The sequence below is a fragment of the Acomys minous genome (assembly GCF_964271855.1).
Source record: "Acomys minous genome assembly, chromosome: 2".
NCBI classification, from domain to species: domain Eukaryota; kingdom Metazoa; phylum Chordata; class Mammalia; order Rodentia; family Muridae; genus Acomys; species Acomys minous.
In genome coordinates this window covers 51,209,612-51,229,101 of record NC_140484.1, presented here as the reverse complement: position 1 = coordinate 51,229,101, position 19,490 = coordinate 51,209,612, and the positions used below count along the sequence as shown (strand labels likewise).

The following is a 19,490-nucleotide window of genomic DNA, read 5'->3' as shown; positions in this document are numbered from 1 at the left end:
TAAAGTAAAGTGACTTGTGTTCTATAAAGCACTGAGGAAACTAAGCAAAGGCCTTTTTAGTGCATTCACTAAGGGGAAAGCAGCAGATTACCCTATTTTTATTTATTTTTTTACTTTTATTTTATCTGCATTGGTGTTTTGCCAGTGGTGTATGACTATATGAGAGCATCAGATCTTGGAGTTACAGACAGTTTCCAGCTTCCCTGTAGGTGCTGGGATTTGAACCCAGGTCCTCTGGAAGAGCAGTCAGTGCCCTTAACTGCTAAAGCCATCTCTCCAGCCTGATTACCCTACACTTTATTGATCTACTTTTATTTTGACACAGGAACTCACCATGTAGCCCATCCTGGTCTCAACCCTACTGTAGCCCTCCTACCGCAGGCTTCCCAAGGGCAGGATTACAGCTTTGCTCAAACAGCTGGGCCTGTAAGTATGCACCCCGTGCCTGGCTTCCACATTGCTTCCTTTTTAGTTTTGAGACATGGTCTCCTGTAGCCCGTGCTAGCCTCAAACTCTCTATGGAGCCACAAACTTCTGATCCTCCTTCCTCTGCCTCCTGAGTGCTGGGGTCATGTGTGTGCAGTTTTCAAAGAACTGATTATATAATTTTGTCACAATAGCTTAAAAATATGTTAAAAACCCTCTCTTCAAAAAGTAGGGCCCATTTCCTTCCTCTTACCAGGAACAAGTCTTTGTAACTAATTTTTATGATGCAAATGACCATGGGTGATTTAAACTTTTTAATTATAGGTGTGTGTGAGTGTGACTGCAGTGTTTAAAGAGGCCAGAAGAGGGCACCAGAGCCCCTACAGCTGGAATTAGAGGCAGCAGTGAAACCAACGTGGAGACAGCCGACTTTAGAAAGTCCCGGACCAGAAGCATGCTACAAAGGTTCTATGAATTCCTGATGCACAGAACCTGATGTGTCGGGGGAGATATTTCCTAGTCTAGCCTGCTAACTCTGAAGGGATTTACTGTGCACTCATGGGTCAGAGCTCTTGAGATTGCTCTGGGCAAGACAGTCTCTTGACCTCTTCCTCCAAGTCTGGATGGCTGCCATATTTTAGAGATGCAGAGTCTTTAGGAATACAATTAATAATTTAAATGTGGCCAGGTGAGGCGGCACATACCTTTAACTCCAGCATTTTGGGAGGCAGAGGCAGGCAGAGTTCTCTGTGAGTCCAAGGCCAGCTTGGTCTATATAGCAAATTCTAGGTCAAGGATATGGGGACGATGGCCAGAGTCTGGACTGTATGCAGAGAAAAAGTGTAAATGGCAGGGGCCTGCCCCTTTTAGGACTTCTGGGAAACCGGGTCAGATCCCACTTCTGCAAAGTGTGTGATATACACAATAGGCAAAGGTCCACGCATTCCTGAGACTGGCTTCACTGTTTGCTCAGCAACTGTTCCATCAACCGCAAGGCTCACTGTAGGCAAGAAGACCCACCCCACCCCTGTGAAGACACTGTCCATCCCTCCACCACACCCACAGGAAAAATGGGTGTTTCTCTCATAATGTCTGATGGAATGGTCATGCTTTAAAAGGAGTGAAGAAGAGTGGGTTCTGGAATTTCGGGGAGGCAGGGAGTGTGTGTCAAGAAATTGACCAGGGAAATCACGGAGCGCTAATGTCACTGTGACCCTGCAAAGACTCAGCATCTCTGGTGGACCTGGAAAGAGTGGTGCTTTTATTGCAGTGGACAGCACGCTGCCCTTTGGGCCCTGCGGGATTGCTTCCTCTTTCTATACATCTGCTTGGGCGTGGGTGTAGCTCTCCAACAAAGTCCATGACGTCCTCTGCTTTGCACGGTGTTCTGCCCCGGGGACCCCAAGGGCGCCTTGGATGCTTGCTCCTAGCACAGGCTGAGCTGTAGCCAACTTGGTGCCAGGGGCTTGGCCGCTTAAATGGTTTCTTTGAGGGGAGAAGTCCCCAGCTGCTGAAGAGAAATTTCTTCACTCTTCTGTTTTGTGTCTCGTTTGGAACAGCCTTCTTTGACTCTGCTCAAAGGCAAGTAGAAACATCTGTTATATTCTGAAAATTTTTGTTACCCTCCTGTTTAGTTGTTTAGTCATTTCTTGACTTGCCCATGTGCCCATCCACCTACTACTCTTTTTTTTTTTTTTAATTTTCTGAGACAGGATTTCTCTGTGTTAGCCTTGGCTGTCTTGGACTTGCTGTGTAGACCAGGCTAGCCTTGAACTCACAGTGATCCTCCTGCCACTGCCTTCTGAGTGCTGGGATTAAAGTCGAGCACCACCACACCTGCTCCACCTACCTATTCTTAACTGGTTTCATTTTTAGAAAAAAATCTTAATGTTTAATCAATTTTTTCAGTTGTTTTGTTTGTTAGAACCTGGGTCTCATAGGTATCTGTGGGTGGCTTGGAACTCACTACGTAGACCAGGCTGGCCTTAAGCTCATGGAGGTCCACCTCCCTCTATCTCGAAAAGCTGGAATTAATAGCGCGTGCTACCAGTTTATGTGGTGCTGGGGTTTTCCTGTGTTCTCTGTCACTAAGTACCACAGAGTACCAAGTATTCTACCACTGTGTGGCTCCTGGGCCCCTCCAACCTCCCTTCCTATGTCTCCTGGTCTAATTCTATCCTTTCTCTTTTCCTTCATTGTTGGGCCTATTCTGGGTGAGAGATAAGCCAGGGAAGAGGAAGGCAGAGGTGTGATTTTAGCCGGGCGGTGGTGGCGCACCCCTTTAATCCCAGCACTTGGGTGGCAGAGGCAGGTGGATCTCCATGAGTTCAAGGCCAGACTCGTCTACAAAGTGAGTCCAAGACAGTCAAGGCTATACAGAGAAACCCTGTCTTGAAAAACAGAGAAGAAGAAGAAGAAGAAGAAGAAGAAGAAGAAGAAGAAGAAGAAGAAGAAGAAGAAGAAGAAGAAGGATTTTATGCACAGCCATTGAAGATCTCGCTGACTCCCAGGGACATCTGGCTAACCCATCTGGCCCCACACCCCACAGAGCCCGAGGATGAGCACCTTCTCTCCATTGCTGCAATGGTTTCCACCAGTGGCACATTGCGAGTCTCAGTCAGGAAGCAGATGACAGCCATCCCAGCCAGGAACGAAGTGGCACCAAAGGACACAGGTGGCAGGATGGGGCTGATCTCACCAAGTGTGGTGACCAGGGGTGCGACCAAGCCTCCGATGCGGGCGTTGACAGAGGCAAAGCCCATTCCCACTTGCCTGTGGGAAGTGCAGACCTATCAGCAGCTGGGTCAGGCCCCCCAAAGAGTCAGACCTGCGGGGGTGAGAGAGGAGAGTGGACCCCGCCTGGGCACCACTCCTCATACCCACCTGATCTCTGTGGGATAGAGCTCCCCCGTGAACAGGTACACACAGATGAAGGAGCTGGCCAGGCAACCTTTGCCCAGTGCTGCCTGCACTGTCCGCAGGGTCTGCAGATCTAAATCGGCAGAGGAGGGAGGAGGAGATTTGAGGAGCAGAGGCTGAGGAAGGGTGTGGTGGGAGGTTGGGGGATCTTAGGGTCAGGAAGGCCAGTGGCGCTGTCTTTAATCCTTGTCCTCTGGAGGCAGAGGCGCATGGAACTCTGTTTGAGGTCAGCCTGGTCTTCAAAGACAGTCTCAGAGAAGGGTGAAAGGTTATCTAGGTTTCACACCACTGCATTGCTGTGAGAGATCCAGAAGTCCCAATCTGCTCCTCTCTGACTTACACTTCCTCACTTATTTGCATCTGTCACCAAAGCCTACTGCAGAGACAGGACAAGGTTTGGAGTCACACTTCCGTCACACCCAGGTAGGTGACTTAGTCACAGTGACCTCCCATTTCTGACCTTCTCTGTCCCATCAGTAAGGGAGACTGTAGCATGGCTTTGCACGGTTGGTCAAAGGTGTCCTAAGGTTGACACATGTCACTAGTGCAAAGTGTGTGGTGTTCATAAGCGCTGCCTGCTATTATGTCACGAACATGCTTGTCCTGCTGCTGTTTATAAAGTGCAAACCCTGACACACCTAACACACACACACGTTAGGTGCTCAAAGAAATTATGGCACCAGCTTTGGATCGGTGCTAGCGGAAGTGCACCCTGAGAGCAGGTAAGGAGAGCCCCTAAATCACCCACATGAGAGCATGGTGGTGGCTGAGGTCTCCTTTGCATTCCTTTTGGGGGAGGGTCTCACTCTGTAGTCCAGGCTGACCTAGAACTGATGATCTTCCTGCCTTGGCCTTCCAAGGGCTAGAATAATAGGTGTATTGCTGGCCATCTGTGGAGGCCTCCCACCGCTCCTGGAACCCGCGCCTATGTAGCTACCACAGGGCAGCAGTGAGGACTCACCCTCGGGCACGAACATGTTAGCGATGACCAATAGCCCAGCGAGGATGAGGAAGGAGGACACTGTGGCCCGTCGTCCCACATAAATCATAGTGGCGGTGGCAACCAGCATAGCTGGGATGTCGATAATCCCAAACAGAGCCTGTACCAGGTAGATGCTGAGCCCAAACTTCTGCAGGTCCATGGCCAGGCCATAGTAAGCCACAGAGTTAGAGAACCTGGGAAAGGCGGCAGAAGGGCCCTGTTTTCGCCCGCAGCTCAAGGCAAGGGATACACGGTGTGTGGCTGGGGATCCTCCCCTCATGGAGTTCAAATCCCCAGACCTTCCACAGCATCTTCTGGCCCCCCCATACCTCAGACTTTGGAGCCCTTCCCTACCATAGCTCTTTCTCACCACACGCTTCCCTGAGCTCAGGCTCTGAGCTCTGGGGTGTGCTTAGTTTTCACTGTCAGCACAACTTCAGTGCTGGAGTTAAAATAGCCCTAAACAAAGGGCAGGCGGTGATGGCACATGCCTTTTATCCCTGAACTCGGGAGGTAGAGGCAGGAGGATCTCTCAGAGTTCAAGGCCAGCCTGGTCTACAGAGCAAGTCCAGGCTAGCCAAGGCTACACTGAGAAACCCTGTCTCGAAAAACAAAACAAACAAATAAACAAAAAACAACCAATCACTGATAAACGTAGAGATAGAAGAAGAAAGACATAAATTAAAGAACCCGGGAACCATAGTTGCCGCCAGTCTGGGCCTGTAATCCCAACACTTGGAAGACTGAGGCAGGAAGATCACAAGACTGAGACCAGCCTGGGCTACATAGTGAGACCCTGTCTCAGAAACTCACCTTTATTTATTTATTTATTTATTTATTTTTGTGTGTGACTGTGTGGACTGTGGGTGCACTTATGCATGTGTATACATGCATGTGGAGGACAGATGTTGACAACAGGTGTCTTTCTCAATCACTCCCCACTTTTAATTTTATTTTTAATTTTATTTTTTGGTCTCTCAAGACAGAGTTTCTCTATGTACCTTGGCTGTGCGGGATTCACTTTGTAGACCAGGCTGGCCTCAGACTCACAGAGATCTGCCTGCCTTTGCTTCCCAGAGTGCTGGGATTACAGGTATGCACCTGGCTTCTATCTTGTTTTTATTTTCAATCTTCTTTATTATTTTTATTTTGTGTGCGTTGGTGTTTTGCTTGTATTATGTCTATGTGAGGGTATCAGATCTTGGAGTTACAGACAGTTGTGAGCTGCCATGTGAGTGCTGGGATTTGAACTCAGGACCTTTGGAAGAACAGCCAGTGCTTTTAACGGCTGACCCATCTCTCCAGCCCCAGTTGTGTTGTTTCTGATCAGACATGAAACGCTGCCAAGCTGAGCTGTGAACATTTCTGTAGTTACTTTCAATACGAGGTAAGGGTAGCAGGCACCTGTGATGCCAGCACTGGAGAGGCCAGGGCAGCACAATCCAAAATGCAAGGCCAGCCTGGGCTACAGAGTGAGACCCTGTCTTAAACACTCACCTAAACCAGGTGGTGGTGGCTCACACCTTAATTCCTAGCATTCAGGAGGCAGGGGCAGGCAGATCTCTGAGTTCAAGGCCAGCCTGGTCTATACATTAAGTTCCAGACAGCCAGGGCTGCACAAAGAAACCCTATATCAACCGCCTGCCCCAACCACACCAAAAACCCACAGAACCCAACCAGAAGAGCAAAAAAGACACAGATGGGGCCGGGCATGGTGGCGCATGCCTTTAATCCCAGCCCTCGGGAGGCAGAGGCAGGCGGATCGCTGTGAGTTCGAGGCCAGCCTGGTCTACAAAGGGAGTCCAGGACAGTCGAGGCTACACAGAAGAACCCTGTCTTGAAAAACGGAAAAAAAAAAAAAAAAAGACAGATGGTGGGAAATGGGCCCAAGTCTAAAGTGGCTCCCTTAGTCCTGGCCCAGGTTTACACGAACCCTCTCCTAGCTATCCAAACACCAGTCTTAGGTGCTGTTTTGAAAGGATTTTACATGTGTAAAAAAGATCTTGGGCTGGGCAGTGCTGTTGGCTGTGCACACCTTTAATCCCAGCGTTCAGGAGGCAGAGGCAGGTGGCTCACTGTGAGTTTGAGGCCAGCCTGGTGTATGACAGCCAAGGCTACACAGAGAGACCCTGTCTCGAAAAACAAAAACAAACAAACAAAGGAAGGCTTTATGTCAGCTGAACTGAAGATAAACGGGGTTGGTGCGAGGGAAGCTGATCTGATCACAGGAGTCCTTTAAACCTGGCCCTCCAGGTCAAAGACAGAGTCAAAGATTCAGAGCCTAAGAGACGTTACAGTCTGAGGTGGACTTGACCTGGTTATTTTTCAGAGGCTAATCTTGAACCCCTGACTCTTCTGTCTCCACTTCCTCACGTGCTGAGGCTGTCGGTGTGTGCCACTTGGCCCAGGCAGAGAGCAATCTTATATGAGAGTCTCCACTAAAATGGAGCCTGCCACCTGGCCAGGAATGTGGACGGTCTCTCGGAACTGAGAGTGGTCTGTGGAGACAGCCACCCTACAGCTGCAGAGAGCTGGACCCTGCCAAATGAATTCTTCCCCAAAGGCTCTGCCAAGGAGCTGAGCTACAAAGATTCGGCTCAGCCTTGTGAATGCTGCGCACGGACCCAAGCTGCCTCCAGCTGGGCCTCTAGCCTGCAGCTAGCGAAGCTTAGTAGGTTTTGCTTTAAGTCAGTAAAGCCTGGTCATAACATGGCCTTTGAGAAAGTTGAAGAGCATCCAGAGAAAGGCACCCCGGGTTATATTCCTAGCCCTAAGGGCATGCTGTTGGCACACCTAGGATGCAAGAGTGAGGAATGCTTTTGTTCCCGAAATGATCTTCCCAGAGAGACTGGACCATGACCAACCTGGAGTGCCATCCAAGTGGGACCGGTACTGGCAACGTTCTAGAAAAACCTGCAGTATGAGAATCAGCTACCAAGGACAGCCAAAGCTATACAGAAAGACCCTGTCACAAACCAACAACCAACAAACCTCCCAACAACAACAAATGAGAACATTGGCTACCAAAGACAGATGGTGCCAAGAGACAGACTAGTCCAGGATTGGCAAGCTTTGAGTTCCTATGGACGTGCAGATGGGGGCATGTCTTGGTGCCCAGGGACAGGAGGAAGCGGGGTATACACTAAGCTATGCCAAGATGGATCGGGGCCAACTGGACTGTACTTGGACGGTCTCAAAAAACACGTACATATCAAATATCAGTTAAGAAGTGCTTGGCACTAAATACTTGGCTGACTACCCAATCAAGTTTGTTTACACTATTGAGTCTGGATGCATGCTGGGGGACTGTGCAGGGGTTGCCATTCAAGATGGCTGCAGTCATGTCAAGCTGGATCCCAGCACAGGGAGCACGGGCTAGATAGATATTCTCCATGATTCCTTTCTGCCTGACATCTCTGTACCTGACCAACTTTTCACATTCTTTACTTTGTTCTCTCATCATTCATTGGCTTATCAAATATACTGCAAATCTACCATGTGCCATGGCTTTGCTTAATGATGAAAGGTATTTCAGATATGATAAAGCTAGTTAAAAAAAAAAAAGTAGAATGGTAGCCAGGCGGTGGTGGCGCACACCTTTAATCCCAGCACTCGGGAGGCTGAGGTAGGCAGATCACTGTGAGTTTGAGGCCAGCCTGGTCTACAAGGCAAGTCCAGGACAGTCAAGGCTATGCAGTGAAACCTTTGTCTTGAAAAACCAAAAAAAAAAAAAAAAAAAAAAAAAAAGTAGAACAGAGTATTAACCTATTTTTATAGGAACATGTATGTGTGTGCATGTGCGTGCATGCGTGTCTCTGTGTGTGTGTGTGTGTGTGTGTGTGTGTGTGTGTGTGTGTGTGTGTGTGTGTGTGTTCTTCCCTGGGGTAAATCTCCAGGGAAAAGCATGAATCAGAGCACATTCACTCTTTTTTTTTTTCCAAGACAGACTCTTACCACGTAGCCCTGGCTTGCCTGGCAAACCCTGTGTAGACCAGCCTAGCCTTAGAATCTCAGAGTTCCACCTCCTCTGACTGCAGCCCTAGCCTCAAAGGCAGGCACCTCATCGCCCAGCCGAGGATGTTTACTCTTTTTTTTTGTTTTTTGTTTTTTAAAGATTTATTTACTTATTATCCCTGCAGGCCAGAAGAGGGCACCAGATTTCATTATAGATGGCTGTGAGCCACCATGTGGTTGCTGGGAATTGAACTCAGGACCTTTAGAAATACAGGCAGTGTTCTTAACCTCTGAGCCATCTCTCCAGCCCAGAGGATGTTTACTCTTATCGCAGGTGTCCCTTTTATGTAATCTCTTCTTCCTATCGTCACAACGGCGCTGTGTGACTGGTGGGGAAAGTGAGGGACAGAGAGGTTAACATGTTTAAGACCAAACAGTAAATGGTGGTGCTGAGATCAAAACTCAAGCCATCACTTCCTCAGAGTCTTGCCCTGCCCCAGGCACCCTCTTGGTGGGGGTCTCATGTAGTCCAGGCTTGTAGCCATCTCTCTGGTCCTGAAACCTTTTTAAAAATTATTTATTTATTTATTTATTTGGTACACTGGGTTTGCATTGTTTTTGTAACTTGGAAATTAGCCACAAAAGGAAACAACAGGGTTTGGAGACATTTGTGCAAGCTGATCAGTTCTCTTTTCCTTTTCCATCCTCCCAACCCTCCTGGGATCCCAAAAGTCCCCGCCCCAACCCCAGCCCAGCCTAGAGGGCCTCTCTCTGCTCCCCAGGAATGATGCAATTGGACCCAGATGCAGCCTGGCAAGGCTCCAGGGCTTCTAGGGAGCCCCCAAAATGCCCAAGCTTTTCTGTATAAACGGAAATTACCCAAGCCAGGAGGCTTCAAGGGGGTTGGGATGGTTGGAGAACCTTCAGGAAGGGAAGGCCCATGGCCTGGACTCTGACTGAGCTGTGAGTTGCTGCCTCTTTTCTTAACAAAAATAGGTCTTTGCTAATTCTTTCTAGAAGGATCCAAAAGAGGTCTTTCAACCTCTGAGTTTGGGGTTGGTGGTTTGTGTCTTTCTAACAGGAAGAGGAAGGCAAGGAAGTGGTGGGACACTAGAGGGCAGGCAAAGCAGGGCAGGTGGGCAGGGTGTGTGGACACCTGAGGGCAGGCAAGGCAGGGTGTGTGGACACCTGAGGGCAGTCAAGGCAGGGTGTGTGGACACCTGAGGATAGGCAAGCCAGGGTGTGTGGACACCTGAGGACAGGCAAGGCAGGGTGTGTGGACACCTGAGGACAGGCAAGGCAGGGTGTGTGGACACCTGAGGACAGGCAAGGCAGGGTGTGTGGACACCTGAGGACAGGCAAGGCAGGGTGTGTGGACAGGGTGTGTGGACACCTAAGGGCAGGCTCAGCCAAGGATGTGGTCTTGGGTCACCAAGCCTCTCTTTTCTTTCTTTTCCCCTCTGAGGCAGGTTTTCTCTGTGTAATAGCCTTGGCTGTCCTGGAACTCTCTTTGTAGACCAGTCTGGCCTTGAACTCATGGAGCTTTGCCTGCCTCTGTCTCCCATGTGCTGGGATTAAAGGTGTGGGCCACCACTGTGGGGGCCTAAGGATCCTCATCCCCACCCCCCTCCTGTCCCTCTCAGTTTGAGTAATAAATGAGACAGCCTGATTCCTTGTTTTGTTTTGTTTCTCGTTCAGGGATTGACTCCAGATGAGTGCTGAGACTGACGGCGTGTGCCACCACGCCCGGCGTCTCCCCTCTTTCCATGCCTGAACCCAGAGATCAGGTTGACGGAAGCTAGAGTTATAGGCACACCAGGCCATGTTCAGCTTCTTTACACAGATGCTGGGGATTTGAACTCAGGTCCTCACACTTGCAGAACACGTGCTCTTAGTCACTGAGCCATCTCCCCAGCCCTAAGGGCCAGGTGCTGGAAGATGTGTCACGAAACTGAATTCACACCCTCACCTGTACATTGCGTTAGGACTAGTTCAGGACAAACTTTGTCAATAAGAGCCGAAAATTGAGCTGGGCATGGTGGCGCACGCCTGTAAGCCCACCACTCGGGGGAGGTAGAGGCAGGCGGATCCCTGTGAGTTTGAGGCCAGCCTGGTCTATAAAGCAAATCCAGGATGAAGGCTACACAGAGAAACCTTGTCTTGAAAAACAAACAAAAAACAAGAGAGAGAGAGAGAGAGAGAGAGAGAGAGAGAGAGAGAGAGAGAGAGAGAGAGAGAGAGCAGAGAGCACATCCTCATGTCCCTCCCCAAGTCAGGTCAAAGTCTTGGATATGAGCCCATCACCTACCAGACCACCATGAGACAGCATGTGACTTTTCTAATGCCTGGGGTTCGGAAGAGGTCCAAGATGGAGTTGGAGGTGCGGACACTTGCAAACTCACTCTGGATGTAGGAGCTCACCACCTGGGTGAAGAATGTGTCATCAGGGCCATGGAGGGTTCCGGGACGCCATTTCCCTGCTGGGGACACCTTATCAGTGGAAAACAGAGCTTCAGTTGTGTTTGACATCTGGCCTTACCCTCCTCTTAACAGAGGAACTGATGGCTCTCAAAGAATGTTTGCATGATTTTGAGATGTGGTGTGTGTGTGGGAGGGGGCCTGCAACATGCACCCCAACAATCCTGAGGCTCTGTGGCATTAGAGATTCTCTCACTTTAATTCCTGGTAACTTCATATCTGCCTGCCCTGAGTGTTGCCAGCCTTTCCACCAGGACGGCAGGGACATCCTGAGAAGCTGACAAGTCCCAGAGTGACCAAAAGCTGTTGATGCCACAAAACCTGCCCCACCCCACCTTCCATCGGCCCACTGCTCACCTCTGTACTCAGCCTCTCTCCTTCCTCCTTCCTGCCATTTATCATGGCCACCTTCCGAAGGTTCAGCAAGGCCTGCTGGGACTTGCCGTGGAGGAGGAGCCATCGGGATGACTCTGGAAGCCACCTGGGGTACAGAAGGAGCACTCCCACCTGCAATCCTGACTCTCCTTCATTGTCTTCTACCAGACCCTAAAGGCAGTTAGCAGGGGCCCTGTTTCACAACCAGGTCATGCCACCAACATCCCTTTGCTGTTACTTCTTTTTGAGACAGAGTCTCCCTATATAACCCAGGCTGGCCTCAAACTCCTCCTCCTTATGCCACTGCCTCTCAAGCGTTAGAAAAACAGGTGTGCATCACCATTATTTACACACACACACACACACACACACACACACACACACACACACACACATCCACTATGTCCCAGAAATCAAATTCTGGCTGTTAAACTTGAAGGCAAGGAGCTGGAGAGATGGCTCAGAGGTTAAGAACACTGTCTATTCTTCCAAAGGTCCTGAGTTCAATTCCCAGCAACCACATGGTGATTTATAACCATCTATAATGCAATCTGGGCCCCTCTTCTGGTATGAGTACTGTATAAATAATAAATAAATCTTTTTTAAAAACTTGAAGGCAAATGCCTTTACCAGCTCAGCCATCTTGCCCACCCATCTCCTTTTTATTTTTCTTTAATTTTTTGGTATCATATCATACAGAGAATCACAGAAGAGTCCTTCAAAACTAAGACACACTTGGTATTAAAGCTGGTTCTTGAGCTGGTCACAGCAGTACACACCTATAATCCTAGCACTCACGGTGGCAGAGCCAGGCAGATCGCTGTGAGTTCAAGGTCAGCCTGGTCTACAAAGTGAATATGGGGCAGTCAAGGCTACACAGAGAAACCCTGTCTTGGGGGAAAAATTGGTTCTTACCCTATCTGTGTGGCCTTGAAGAAAAAAATCATGGTCCTTTTTTGGGCCGTACCTTGGTTCCCCCCTTACAAGGGCTATACCTCGGTTCTCCTCTTATAAGATGCAATGGGTTGTTATGAAGTACATTGGAATTGATATAGATAAAACTGTTTTGTGTATTCCAGAGCCCCATGCCAAGGAAAGAGGCTTACCAAAGGCTGCCCATGAGACCCTGGGACCCCGTGGCTCTCAGGGTACCTCTGCTCTGTGTCCAGCACATCGCAGGCACTGCACACCCTGACCTATCTGGGAGCCTTGTAATGGTTCAGCCACACAGACGCACGCCCCCACCCCAACCTCTCTCCACTGGACATACCAGGAATAGAGGGAGAAGACCAGGAAAGGAGCAGAGACAGCAAACTGCAGCCACCGCCAGGGGCGGATCAGGTACGCCACGCCAGCCAGGACGAGCTGGCCCAAGGTGAAGGAGAAACCCAGCAAGATGCCCGCCACTGTCCGGCCCCTGGTGGGCATCCACTCTACAACTGTGGAAGAAAGGCAGTCAGCTCAAGGAGCTCATCCTCCACATAGCTGTGTAGTCCCCCCGCCCCTCCTTCATGCCTGTGGCAAGTTATACCCCGTGCCAAGATTCACCTAGACTACACTCCTATATGGCCTATAACAGAGGATTTGTTATAGGACGTCAGACTCTAAAATGGCTTCATTGTAAGACCACACATCCTGAGACAGAATGTGTGTCCTCTGTTGGCACACCCCGACCGTGTGTGTGTGTGTGTGTGTGTGTGTGTGTGTGTGTGTGTGTGTGTGTACATGAGAGCACACCTGCTCAGGAGCACACAAATGTCTGTGTGTGGTATAGAGTTCATCCCAGTATGAGATGGGCTGATGGGCTTCAGGCACTTGCTCTAAGCTGCGGCTGGACACCAACCCTTCTAGAAGGTGGTGGCCGAACCTGGATTACTGAGGCCCCAACATGTGCTTAGCACCTTCCAGTGTTCAAATGCTGGGACAGAAAGAGGCAGGAAAGGGCAGTGATCTGTACACCTGGGTCTGTAGGTCCAACAGCTCCTCCCACCCTGAAATCAAAGCCGAAGGTGGTGGCCTTCAGGTTCTGAGCCGGATGCGACGTCTTCAGAAGCAAACTAAGCAGCACAGACAGGTGGCAACCCTGTGCCCAGAGTGGACGCTCTATTGCCTCAAAACGCTTTCCACGAGGGCCACTTACAGGCTCCAGCTTGTCACTTATCACTGAAGGGTGACACTCCTATCAGCACTCAGGAGTTTAAACCTCCACCGTGGAGCTAAGAAATGACCAGCGTTTGCAGCTTAGCAGGGCAATCTCAGGGCTCTCTATAGCATTTGGGGGCCATCATATTATTTATTTATTTATTTTAAAAGCGGTCTCAGCCCTATTTATTTATTTATTTATTTATTTATTTATTTAAAAAAAAGTCTCAGCCCAACATGGTGGTACATGCCTGTAATCCCAACACTCAGGGAGACAGAGGCAGATGGTTCTCTGTGAGTTCAAGGCCAGTCTGGCTTACAAATCAAGTCCAAGATAGCCAAGACTACACAGAGAAACCCTGTCTCTTTCTCTCCCTCCCTCCCTTCCTCCCTCCCTTCCCCCCATCCCCCCCCCCCCATATCTCATTGCTCTGTAGTTTCTGGACGGCCTGAAACTCACTATGTAGATCAGGCTGGCCTCAACTGTGTGATCCTCCTGCCTCCGTCTCCCAAGTGCTGGGATTACAGGCCTAAAGTTTTGGAGTTTCAATTTTCAGATTAGGGTCATTTTATTTGTATGAGCTCCCTGCTCCCTTGTATTTACAGACTCCTACAGCTCAGGCAAGCCTCAAACTTGATATGTAGTTGTGGGTGACCTTGAACTCCTAATCCTCCGGCTTCTACCTCCCCAGAGCTGGGATTCCAGGAGTGAGCCTCCGCATCTGGCTCCCGTGGAGACCACCCTATCCTACGGTCTAGCACAGTGTGGACAATTAGTGGCTATTGCTGAGTAACTCTCAAACGGTATCAACCTGACCCTTTCGGCTCACAGATTAGTAAACTGAAACCCAGAGCCAAGAAAGGCCACCAGGGTCACTGCCCACTGCTGCCAGGGTCACAGTCTGTGTCAACCTGGTCTTCTAAATCCAGACCTCTGGGTAGGAGGTTTTGATTGAGCTTTCTCGATGAGAATTACAATAAAATGCAATTTTAAACGTTGTCCGGTGATGGTGGCACGCCCCTTCCCACGACCACAGGCCCCCTGGGTCCCACCTGGACTGGACTCACCCAGGGAAAGAGAGTTGAGGATGATGCCGGAGAAGGTCATGCCCATGAAGAACCGGAAGACACAGTAGGCGTTGAAGGAGCCAACGTATGCTGTGGCAGCCCCCGAAACCGCCAGCTGCAGGTATGACCAGACCAGTGGGGCCTTTCGACCCAACCTAAAGCCAGAGAGTGAGGGGTTAGGGAATCCCAAGGTGGCCAGACACCCCCAAAGGAGCAAAGCCCATGGAGACACCAAAGCAACCAAGGGGAAGATGAGATGCCCACTAAAAGCCACCCCTCTAAATAGTACATGCAATTGCCAGGACTCTAGTGCTGCTAGCCAAAGGCTGGTCCGGGATAGAAGGGCATGTGCGGAAGAAAATCAGAGCCGGAGGGACTTAGTCCAGGCTGGGGAAAGGTAGAGATTTGGAAAAGACTAGATTTTGAGAAGAGGCCCATGACTAGAACCCAAGCACTTGGGAAGTGGAGGCAGAAAGATTAAAATTCAAAACTCGGGGATACATACACACACCCACCGCATGTATGCACACACAGACACATACACACAAAAAGGAAAGAAAAGAAGGAATAGCCAGGCAATGGCTGTGCACATCTTTGATCCCAGCACTTGGAAGGCAGTGGCAGAAGGATCGCTGTGAGTTCTAGGACAGCCAGAGCTACACAGAGAAACCCTGCCTTGAAAAAGCAAAGAATGCCAGGCGGTGGTGGCGCACGCCTTTAATCCCAGCACTCAGGAGGCAGAGGCAGGCGGATCGCTGTGAGTTCGAGGCCAGCCTGGTCTACAAAGTGAGTCTAGGACAGCCAGGGCTACACAGAGAGACCCTGTCTCGAAAACAAAAAAAAACAAAAAAAAAAAAAAGCAAAGAATGCAGGTGACTGTAAGGGCTTTCCCTCGGTGACTAGGAGCTCCCCCAAAGGCTCACCTGTCAGCAAGGCTACCAAACAAGGCAGCCCCCACCAGCACCCCAGACATGTAGATGGACTGAGCCAGGTCACGGAGGCTGCGGGCCTCACACACCAGGTCCCACTATTGGGGAGAGAGGGGTATTAAGCTTTGTCCTTATGCAGTAGCCTTTCTCCAGCCCCCCAAGCCACCTACCCACCCACCTCTGACCTCCATCACGATGGTAGATGGGAAAATGCTTCGGTCATAGATCCAACCATCCCTGCAGGCCTCTGTGGCCACTCCGTGGGAGGAAGTGTTGGGATTCAGAAGGGCCCACTGAGGCTCTCTGTAGCGCTGGCATGGCTCAGGGACCCCATCCTGGTCCAGGGGTATGGTGGCCCTCAGCCAGGCCGTTGAATCATTGGTGGTAGCTTCTGTGTGGTTGGCAGGATGCTGGCAATGGTGAGGGGGTGCAGCAGCTGTGAAGTTCTGTAGGAAGGTGTGGCAGGCCAGCAGCCCACAGGGCAGCAGCAGCAAGGCTGTATAGATAATCTGGAAGCGACCCACACCCCCCAGAGCATCCAGCAGATCTGTGAAAGCCATGGTGAAGGGCCCTACCCTAGGTCCAGCCTGCCCAGGTCTTATGTAAAAAGGGAAGGGAGGGGACTGGGAGGTGGAGGATCAGGCCAGGGGTTAGGACCACACAGGCTTGCTATAGTGCAGCTCAGAGAGATCCAGTTACACCTCACAGGAGGCCTGAGTGTCCCCACATCTGCAGGGTGCTCCTCCCCCCAGTCCTCTCTCCATCTGTTACCTCTTGAGCTAGAAAAGCCAAGGGTTGGGCACTAGGGAGACAGCCGAGTCTGTGGAGTGCTTAAGTACCTACAAGCCTTTAAACCCCGAACTCACTTTAAAAGGACAGGCCATGGCAGCATGCACTTGTAATGCCAGCACTAGAGAGGTACATCCATGGAGCTTGCTGGCCAGACAGGCTGGCCTAATCAGTGAGGCCCAGGGCCCAGGGAGAAAGCCTGTCTTCAACGGACAAGGAGGAAGGCTCCTCAAAGATGACACCTGAGGCTGACCTCTGACTTCTGCCAAGTGCCATGTCACTTATGAGTGTGTGTACACACATACCTCTGTGTGTGTCTATGGGCATGCTAAGCCTTCTCTCCAGCCTCCAGGAAACTGTCTCTTTAATTATCAGAAACTCCTCAGTTACATTTCTACCCGACAGCCTTGTGGGTAGTCCCCATCTCTGGCTCCTTCAATTTGTTTCTTTTTCTTTCTTTTTTTCTTTCTTTCTTTCTTCTTCTTCTTCTTCTTCTTCTTCTTCTTCTTCTTCTTCTTTTTTGTTTTGTTTTTGGAGACAAGGGTTACTCTGTGTAGCTTTGGCTGTTCTGTACTCACTTTGTAGACCAGGCTAGCCTTAAACTCACAGTGATTCACCTGCCTCTGCCTCCCAAGTGCTGGGATTAAAGGTGTGCGCCACTACACCCAGCCCTTGTTGTTTGTTTGTTTGAGGCAGGGTTTCTCTGTGTAGCCTTGACTGTCCTGGACTTGCTTTGTAGACCAGGCTGGCCTCGAACTCACAGCAGTCTGCCTGCCTCTGCCTCCCAAGTACTGAGATTAAAGATGTGAGCCACCACCACCCGGCTGTCTTTTTGTTTTTGCGACAGGGTTTCTCTGTGTAGCCCTGGCTGTCCTGGACTTGCTCTGTAGACCAGGCTGGCCTTGAACTCAGAGTTCTACCTGCCTCTGGCTCCTGAGTTTAAAGGCGTGAGGCACCTCTAATCTTCTAGGCCCCCTGCTTCTGCCTGGGCGAGCCCTCTACCAAGCGAATCTATCCAGCCGGGACCCTCCAGTGTCCTCTGGCTGCCTGCAGCCTTTGTCCTACTGGGTGACTGGTTTTCATTCTACGCTGCCACCTACTCTTATCTCTGGTAAGAAGAGCCACAGAGGCGGAACAGCTTATATAAACTGCTGGATTACAGGGTGTCCCGGTGTGGCCGGGGGCGGGAGGCTCTGTGCCTTGGGGAGCTCCCTGGTGGCCAGGTATGTGCTAAGTCCAGGTTTTGTGTTTCTTTACTGAAGCCGGCAGAAGAGGAAGTCAGGGTCCGCCTCAAGGAGGGCATGCAAAACCAGAAAAGCCACCTGGACTGACTGTCAGTGGAGCTACGCAGTCCATGACTCTGTGCCCAGGCCTTCTCTCAACAGCTCGGGAGCAGAGGTGGCCATGGCCAGATGCCAAGTCTTCAGCAAGGGTGGGCATGTGGCTATGAGCCGTCCCTAGGCCAAGGCTTGCTGGTACAATCCAGGCAGCAGGTTTGGGAAAATAACACCAAGAGACAGATGCGCAGCCTTTTATTTTATTTTTCCACTGCACTGAAACATGGGACCTCCCTCCCCCCACCCCACCCCCGCAGCGCCTGGTCCTCCATAACCAGTACACTAGTCCCTCAACCAGCATTCCCTTGAAATTGGCCAATATAAAAAAAAAATGAGAGGAGAGGGGGGAAGGGAGGGGCTGAGCACCCTCCAGGCCAGGAAGTTCCCGGTGGGCCCATGGGGCAGGAGAAGTGTGGTTGGTTTGCACAGGGATCTTGGCTGCTGCACAGGAAGGCACAGGTAATTCTGGCTGTGGGGCTTCCGAGGTGAGGCAAGGCCTTCAAAACCCAGATGCAGACAGTGAGCTTAGCTAGTGGTTATAAAGTCTGCAGGTCCAGGAGATGGCAGGGGCTATAGCCTCCACAGGTTAGGGACGACACACACCCGGGCACTAGTGGGGAGTGGGGCAGGGGTACCCGCTCCTGCCCCAGAGGCAGGAATAAGCAGGGAGCTGCCTTCCTGGTTTTAGCCGTGAGCAGGGTCCAAGGCTGCCCATTCTGAGCCCTTAGCCACAGGGGCAAGGAGGCCCTGTGACTGCCCAGAGCAGCTGAACAGAGGTAGTGGGGGGGCTAAAGGACAGGAGGACAAGGTGCCTTCCTGCTTCAAGGAAGGCACTTGCAGCTGGTGTGGTCTGGCGTGGCGTGGCAGGAAGGCGTGGCGTGGCGTGGCAGAAGAAGAAAGGAGGAACTCGGGCCATGAGAGCTGAGCCCCCACTTCATGCAAACATAGTCAGCTGTAACCACTGTAGGGCAAGAGGGACAGGTTACTGGGAGCAGCAGCAGGACACGGCCACTTCAGCCTCCTTCTTCTTCACCCATCCCAGAGAACAGACTGCAGCCCCACAGCTCACCCACCACCATCTGTACCTCAGGCTCTCTGGGAGGGACCTTCTGATGATGGGGTGCTCTTCTTCCTTCCTTCCTTCCACCTTCCCTTCCTTCCTCCTTTTCTCTTCTCCTGTCTTTTTTCTCTTTCTTTCTTTCTCTCTCTCTCTCTTTTTTTTTTTTGTGTGTGTGTGTTTGCTTGTTTTTGTTTTGTTTTTTGAGACAGGGTTTCTCTGTGTAGCTTTGGCTGTCCTGAACTCACTCTGTAGACCAGACTGGCCTCGAACTCACAGCGATCCCCCTGCCTCTGCCTCCCAAGTGCTGGGATTAAAGGTGTGCGCCACCACCGCCAGACCTTCTTTTTTGTCTTTTCGAGACAGATTTCTTTGTGTAATAGCCTGGCTGTCCTAGAACTCACTCTGTAGACCAGGCTGGCCTCAGATTCACAGATATCCACCTGTCTCTGCCTCCTGAGTGCTGAGATTAAAGGCGTGCACCACCACGCACCCAGCGGGTGGCAAGGGGTGGGGGTGGGGGGTGGGGGGATTGTGTTTTCTTATTTCCCTGACTCCAGGATGCCAGGCTGCTGGTTCCCGCTAGTTTGTAGGAGCCTGGCCTCCCCCTCTTCATCCCTCCCTGGGCCCCAGAAGTCCCTGACCCACGGCTGCCAGGTCTAGGGCCCAGACTTGAGGCCTGGTTCTAAGGCCAAGGACTTAGAGGCCCTGGAAGGGACAGGTGAACACTGAGGGCCATCTCACCTTAAATAGATCAAAGGTCACGATGCCATCCAGGTCTGTGTCCAGAATTTTGAAAAACCCTGTGTGCAAGAAAAGATGAGCTAAGTCTGGGACACCAACCAGACAGTTACATCCAGCCAAAGCTGTCTCCCACCTCCCTTGCACCCCCAAGTTATTGGCCCTTAAAGCCATGAAGTTTCCGGCCCAAAGCGGCCTCTTTAGGTCCCCCTATCCCTATACTTCATGCACCAAGTACCTACGTATGAGTCATCTGTTCCCCTTCCGCCCCACCCCATTCGCCTCTCTCTCCG

The 19,490-nt window shown here is 50.9% G+C and overlaps 2 protein-coding genes across 4 annotated transcripts in view; both read right to left on the bottom strand.

Moving 5' to 3' along the window:
- Nucleotides 1-1,900: 1,900 nt before the first annotated feature.
- On the bottom strand, nucleotides 1,901-15,833 carry LOC311585657 (solute carrier family 22 member 20; the record flags this gene model as incomplete). Its single annotated transcript, XM_084761111.1, has 10 exons — nucleotides 1,901-1,997; nucleotides 2,992-3,198; nucleotides 3,310-3,418; nucleotides 4,307-4,521; nucleotides 10,590-10,705; nucleotides 11,117-11,240; nucleotides 12,405-12,573; nucleotides 14,345-14,499; nucleotides 15,268-15,371; nucleotides 15,459-15,833. 10 exons carry the CDS (start codon nucleotides 15,831-15,833, stop codon nucleotides 1,901-1,903), a joined length of 1,671 nt encoding a protein of 556 aa, XP_084617237.1.
- Nucleotides 15,834-17,577: 1,744 nt separating this feature from the next.
- Nucleotides 17,578-19,490, bottom strand: part of CAPN1 (calpain 1) — a 28,821-nt gene continuing 26,908 nt past the window's right edge. For all 3 annotated transcript variants that reach the window (XM_084760577.1, XM_084760578.1, XM_084760576.1), the window contains exons 20-21: nucleotides 19,201-19,259; nucleotides 17,578-18,360 (exon numbers count right to left, since the gene is read on the bottom strand). In XM_084760577.1, coding sequence (XP_084616703.1) covers nucleotides 18,334-18,360; nucleotides 19,201-19,259 — 86 coding nt within the window. In that variant the 3' untranslated portion in view covers nucleotides 17,578-18,333. The remainder of the gene's footprint in view (nucleotides 18,361-19,200; nucleotides 19,260-19,490) is intronic.